The following is a 6,849-nucleotide window of genomic DNA, read 5'->3' as shown; positions in this document are numbered from 1 at the left end:
GACTGTTGCTACAACTACCACGACCGTTGCTACAACTACCACGACCGTTACTACATCTACCACGACTGTTGCTACAACTACCCCGACTGTTACTACATCTACCACGACGGTTGCTACAACTACCACGACTGTTGCTACAACTACAACGACTTTAACTACATCTATCACGACTGTTGCTACAACTACAACGACTGTTGCTACAACCCTCACGACTGTAACTTCATCTATCACGACGGTTGCTACAACTACCACGACTGTTACTACATCTATCACGACTGTTGCTACAACTACCACGACTGTTGCTACAACTACCACGACCGTTGCTACAACTACCACGACCGTTACTACATCTACCACGACTGTTGCTACAACTACCCCGACTGTTACTACATCTACCACGACGGTTGCTACAACTACCACGACTGTTACTACATCTACCACGACCGTTGCTACAACTACCACGACCGTTACTACATCTACCACGACTGTTGCTACAACTACCCCGACTGTTACTACATCTACCACGACTGTTGCTACAACTTATTCGGCTGTTACTACATCTACCACGACTGTTACTACAACTACAACGACTGTTGCTACAACTACCACGACCGTTACTACATCTACCACGACTGTTGCTACAACTACCACGACTGTTGCTACATCTACCACGACGGTTGCTACATCTATCACGACTGTTGCTACAACTACCAGGACTGTTACATATACCACGAATGTTACTCCAACTACCCCAATGGTTGCTTCAACTTCCACGACTGTTACTACATCTACCACGACTGTTGCTACAACTAACACGGCTGTTACTACATCTACCACGACTGTTACTACATCTACCACGACTGTTGCTACAACTACCACGACTGTTGCTACAACTAACACGGCTGTTACTACATCTACCACGACTGTTACTACATCTATCACGACGGTTGCTACAACTACCACGACTGTTACTACATCTACCACGACTGTTGCTACATCTACCACGACTGTTGCTACAACTACCACGACTGTTACTACATCTATCACGACGGTTGCTACAACTACCACGACTGTTTCTGCATCTACCACGACTGTTACTACATCTACCACGACTGTTACTACATCTACCACGACTGTAACTACATCTACCACGACTGTTGCTACATCTACCACGACTGTTGCTAAAACTACCACGACTGTTGCTACAACTACCACGACTGTTGCTACAACTACCACGACTGTTGCTACAACTACCACGACTGTTACTACATCTGCCACGACGGTTGCTACAACTACCACGACTGTTGCTACAACTACCACGACCGTTACTACATCTACCACGACTGTTGCTACAACTACCACGACTGTTGCTACAACTACCACGACTATTTCTGCATCTACCACGACTGTTACTACATCTACCACGACTGTTGCTACATCTAACACGGCTGTTACTACAACTACCACGACGGTTGCTACATCTATCACGACGGTTGCTACAACTACCACGACTGTTACTACATCTATCACGACTGTTGCTACAACTGCCACGACTGTTACTACATCTACCACGAATGTTGCTACAACTACCACGACCGTTACTACATCTACCACGACTGTTGCTACATCTACCACGGAAGTTACTACATCTACCACGACTGTTGCTACAACTACCACGACTGTTGCTACAACTACCACGACCGTTGCTACAACTTCCACGACCGTTTCTACATCTACGACGACTGTTGCTACAACTACCCCGACTGTTACTACATCTATCACGACGGTTGCTACAACTACCACGACTGTTGCTACAACTACCCCGACTTTAACTACATCTATCACGACTGTTGCTACAACTACAACGACTGTCGCTACAACCCTCACGACTGTAACTACATCTATCACGACGGTTGCTACAACTACCACGACTGTTACTACATCTATCACGACGGTTGCTACAACTACAACGACTGTTACTACATCTATCACGACTGTTGCTACAACCCTCACGACTGTAACTACATCTATCACGACGGTTGCTACAACTACCACGACTGTTACTACAACTACCAGGACTGTTGCTACATCTACCACGACTGTTGCTACATCTATCACGACGGTTGCTACAACTACCACGGAAGTTACTACATCTACCACGACTGTTGCTACATCTACCACGACTGTTGCTACATCTACCACGACTGTTACTACATCTACCACGACTGTTGCTACATCTACCACGACTGTTGCTACATCTACCACGACTGTTACTACATCTACCACGACTGTTACTACATCTACCACGACTGTTACTACATCTACCACGACTGTTGCTACATCTACCACGACTGTTACTACATCTACCACGACTGTTGCTACATCTACCACGACGGTTGCTACATCTATCACGACTGTTGCTACAACTACCAGGACTGTTACATATACCACAAATGTTACTCCAACTACCCCAATGGTTGCTTCAACTTCCACGACTGTTACTACATCTACCACGACCGTTGCTACATCTACCACGACTGTTACTACATCTACCACGACCGTTGCTACATCTACCACGACTGTTGCTACATCTACCACGACTGTTGCTACATCTACCACGACTGTTACTACATCTACCACGACTGTTACTACATCTACCACGACCGTTACTACATCTACCACGACTGTTGCTACATCTACCACGACTGTTGCTACATCTACCACGACTGTTACTACAACTACCACGACTGTTACTACATCTACCACGACTGTTGCTACATCTACCACGACTGTTACTACATCTACCACGACTGTTACTACAACTACCACGACCGTTACTACATCTACCACGACTGTTACTACATCTACCACGGCTGTTGCTACATCTACCACGACGGTTGCTACATCTATCACGACTGTTGCTACAACTACCAGGACTGTTACATATACCACAAATGTTACTCCAACTACCCCAATGGTTGCTTCAACTTCCACGACTGTTACTACATCTACCACGACCGTTGCTACAACTAACACGGCTGTTACTACATCTACCACGACTGTTACTACATCTACCACGACTGTTGCTACATCTACCACGACTGTTGCTACATCTACCACGACTGTTACTACATCTACCACGACTGTTGCTACATCTACCACGACGGTTGCTACATCTATCACGACTGTTGCTACAACTACCAGGACTGTTACATATACCACAAATGTTACTCCAACTACCCCAATGGTTGCTTCAACTTCCACGACTGTTACTACATCTACCACGACCGTTGCTACATCTACCACGACTGTTACTACATCTACCACGACCGTTGCTACATCTACCACGACTGTTGCTACATCTACCACGACTGTTGCTACATCTACCACGACTGTTACTACATCTACCACGACTGTTACTACATCTACCACGACTGTTACTACATCTACCACGACTGTTGCTACATCTACCACGACTGTTGCTACATCTACCACGACTGTTACTACAACTACCACGACTGTTACTACATCTACCACGACTGTTGCTACATCTACCACGACTGTTACTACATCTACCACGACTGTTACTACAACTACCACGACCGTTACTACATCTACCACGACTGTTACTACATCTACCACGGCTGTTGCTACATCTACCACGACGGTTGCTACATCTATCACGACTGTTGCTACAACTACCAGGACTGTTACATATACCACAAATGTTACTCCAACTACCCCAATGGTTGCTTCAACTTCCACGACTGTTACTACATCTACCACGACCGTTGCTACAACTAACACGGCTGTTACTACATCTACCACGACTGTTACTACATCTATCACGACGGTTGCTACAACTACCACGACCGTTACTACATCTATCACGATTGTTGCTACAACTATCACGACTGTTACTACATCTATCACGACGGTTGCTACATCTACCACGACTGTTACTACAACTACCAGGACTGTTACATATACCACGAATGTTACTCCAACTACCCCAATGGTTGCTTCAACTACCACGACTGTTACTACATCTGCCACGGCCGTCACTAAATGTAAAACCACGGTTGCTATTGTGCAACATCCTTTTTTAGCATACGCATCAAATCTACGACCTTTTTCAGTTGTTATTCCAAAAATCCCAGAAGGACCACTTCAAGAATCCCATCTCCTACATGACGTCACTAATAGGACCACATTTATGTAACATTCAAGGATGTGACTTGATAGCCGCTGTCTCTTATTCCTTGTTTATCTCCGTAATATTATAACACATCACGGAAACCACGGTTATAATGAATGGCGTATTTAATGTGTACTGATAGTTATGTTGTTTATTGTCATAATGAAAAAGAAAACAGGTTAAACATTAATAAAACGAAAAACAGGATACACCAAAACGTGATTAACTTAAAAAAATAAATCGTCCAAGGAGACTCTACCCCAGGTGTACTCGACTCTTTGTAGATTTACCTGCGTTCCGGTTGGGAACCAGAGGAAGAGTCTTGACAGGACGTTGTACTCGTATACAGGTGTTTTCTAGCCACCACAAGACTACACCTGTGCACTCATTAGCGTTATTATCCGCGTTTCAAACAAAATCAGGCTTTTGAACAGAGGACTCCCTTCGATGACGCATTGAACCATGGGGTTCGGTGAATCAATTACCCGACAAATATTGATAGAAAAGTCGCACAAAGGAAGTTGAGAATCCCCATGGAGCTTTCGATATCGCGACACTGACATATCATGGCGAGCGTCTGGTAAGACGCCGATACGATGAGAACGATGTCAGGAGCTTGGGGAGAAGGAGGGGACGGGAGCATTCAGTTTTGTCATTTGTCATTCGACGTGTAGCATAACAAATGGTCCCCTGTAGATGTTACTCGCGGAGCGGGTTGACATGTTTTTAAAATCATCTTGATATTCTATATTTTACGGCTTGCTGTGAGGAGTGATTAGTTGAGTTCGTGTTTCACAAAAGTCATTGTCTTTCTGTGGACAAAATTACGCGTATATGAAGAACTTGGTAAGTTTTTGGTTTGAAACAAGGCAATATACACCAGGCAGGAAAATAACAATAAATAACGTTATACGAAGCAAATAATGCAACAACAATTAACAGACGAGGAAGAATCAGGGTCCTTTTTTGCACAATGGAAATGTCAAATTTTAATGTCATGGGGATAAACACAAGCTGCCTGTTAGTCGTTAGTTTAACAGTCGCATTACCATCTCATCCTACGGGGTACCCATTCACTGCTGGCATGTTTCCAACAAAGTGACTTGCTAAAGGAGACACCACATTTGCTACATGTGCTTTAGAGTGGAGCGGAAGAAGTGAAACTGAGAACAAGAAACTCTCAGGGGCCAAGGGGTCGAACACGGTCACCCATCCACCTACTCTCCGCGACCAGCGTTGCAAACGTCACCTGATATGTGGCCTGTGAGCTGTACTCAGCACCACGTGGGTTTACAGGTATCACTTTGTCTTTCCTAAACTTGCATGTTTCGTTCTTCTGACATAAGCAAGGACATAAATGTGGACAAATGGAGGGAAAATGGTCAAGTGATATTCTAACTGTGTGTACGTCCGTTACTGGATATGACTTTAACCATATATGTTTACTGTCTTTATCTACATCTCCTGTTAAAATGAGGTTGGTACAAAGACGTACTCATGTTAAAATCAAAACTCTATAATGCCTCCAAATCAGCACTTTAGCCTTACTCTTCATCTAGTTTTGTTGTACAGTAAACTACGGTTATAACGAACTCAAAGGGACCACTAATTTTAGTTCCTTATAACCGTAGTTCGTTATCAACATATATACAGCAATTCGCCAGGACTAAAAATAAGTTCGTTATATCCGTCAGTTCGTTAGAAGCATGTTCGTTACAAACGTAATTTAGTCCACAACATACACGCGCTGCTATGAACAAAACCAAATCTCTTTCATGGGATCATTTCTTATTTTTTGCAGATCATGTGCTATTACCCTACCTCGTTCTTTCAAGACATTGTTAAGACATTTTCAGGACATGGTTCATATCATGGCAGATCACATAACAAATATTGATGTCGGAAATACCAGAGGAGAAGAGGATAGAAGGAGATGTTTCCAAGTTTTGAGAAACACATGAGAAAGTTTATAGTGGTGACAACAAAAGATCCGAAATTCGAACCTTACACCAGAGAAGTCTTATACCAAGGGAAAGCAAAACAGCACAGCGATACGCAACGTTGTCCTCATAGTCACAAGGAGGGTCTTTTTAGCGTCATTCAACTGCCTGGGAAAAGATTATTCACTTCAAAAATTATATTTGCCCAAAATAAACGTTACAAGGTTGAAAACAGTCTCCGAAACACTGCAAACGTTAGGTCCGAACACAGGTAGGATACCCGTATCAAATACATTACCATCGATTAACCATTTCTTGTATTTTGTTATACCCACCATCAAACATGGTGTATACTTTCTTTTGTCCGGTACTTTATTATGGTACATGTTTGTCTGCATATATCCCAGTACTTTCATTATTACACACCAGAATAAAGGCTTGTTTAAAATTTGTACAAAGTTGAAGAAGAAGAAAAAACACATTTTATTCAAATGCACTGAGATGTATTCATCTTGAAATAGACCAGGACCTACCCGATACTAATAACCTTGTTACAGGTAAAAATATAAGTCATTAGGTTTATGAGCTCTCATTTCGAGTAGACATACAATCAATAAAGTTTCGATGCCCCTTAGTATAACAGCTTTCACGTTTATTGGTAGTATTGGGTCGTAACGTCCCGTGGGTATTGACAATGTTAAGGACCCGTTT

The 6,849-nt window shown here is 43.1% G+C and overlaps 1 protein-coding gene across 1 annotated transcript; it reads left to right on the top strand.

Moving 5' to 3' along the window:
- The first annotated feature begins 754 nt into the window (after positions 1–754).
- LOC125372271 (cell wall protein DAN4-like) lies at positions 755–5,451 on the top strand. The gene is made up of 4 exons (XM_048381584.1): positions 755–1,555; positions 2,216–2,299; positions 2,549–2,896; positions 5,341–5,451. The coding sequence occupies exons 1-4, from the start codon at positions 755–757 to the stop codon at positions 5,449–5,451; spliced, it is 1,344 nt and encodes a 447-aa protein (XP_048237541.1).
- The last annotated feature ends 1,398 nt before the right edge of the window (positions 5,452–6,849 follow it).

Source organism: Haliotis rufescens, unplaced genomic scaffold, assembly GCF_023055435.1.
Source record: "Haliotis rufescens isolate VD_foot unplaced genomic scaffold, xgHalRufe1.0.p SCAF_4, whole genome shotgun sequence".
Taxonomy (NCBI): Eukaryota; Metazoa; Mollusca; class Gastropoda; order Lepetellida; family Haliotidae; genus Haliotis; species Haliotis rufescens.
Note: the sequence above shows the minus strand (reverse complement) of the source record. Positions and strands in the feature narration are given on the sequence as shown.

Excerpts from the sequence above, each read along its gene's own strand:
- LOC125372271 (XM_048381584.1), top strand. The coding sequence starts at position 755 with ATGGTTGCTTCAACTTCCACGACTGTTACTACATCTACCACGACTGTT. Across the intron at positions 2,300-2,548 it reads CTACCACGACTGTTACTACA|TCTACCACGACCGTTGCTAC; the intron begins TCTACCACGACT and ends ACTGTTACTACA. Across the intron at positions 2,897-5,340 it reads TTGCTACATCTACCACGACG|AGTGGAGCGGAAGAAGTGAA; the intron begins GTTGCTACATCT and ends CATGTGCTTTAG.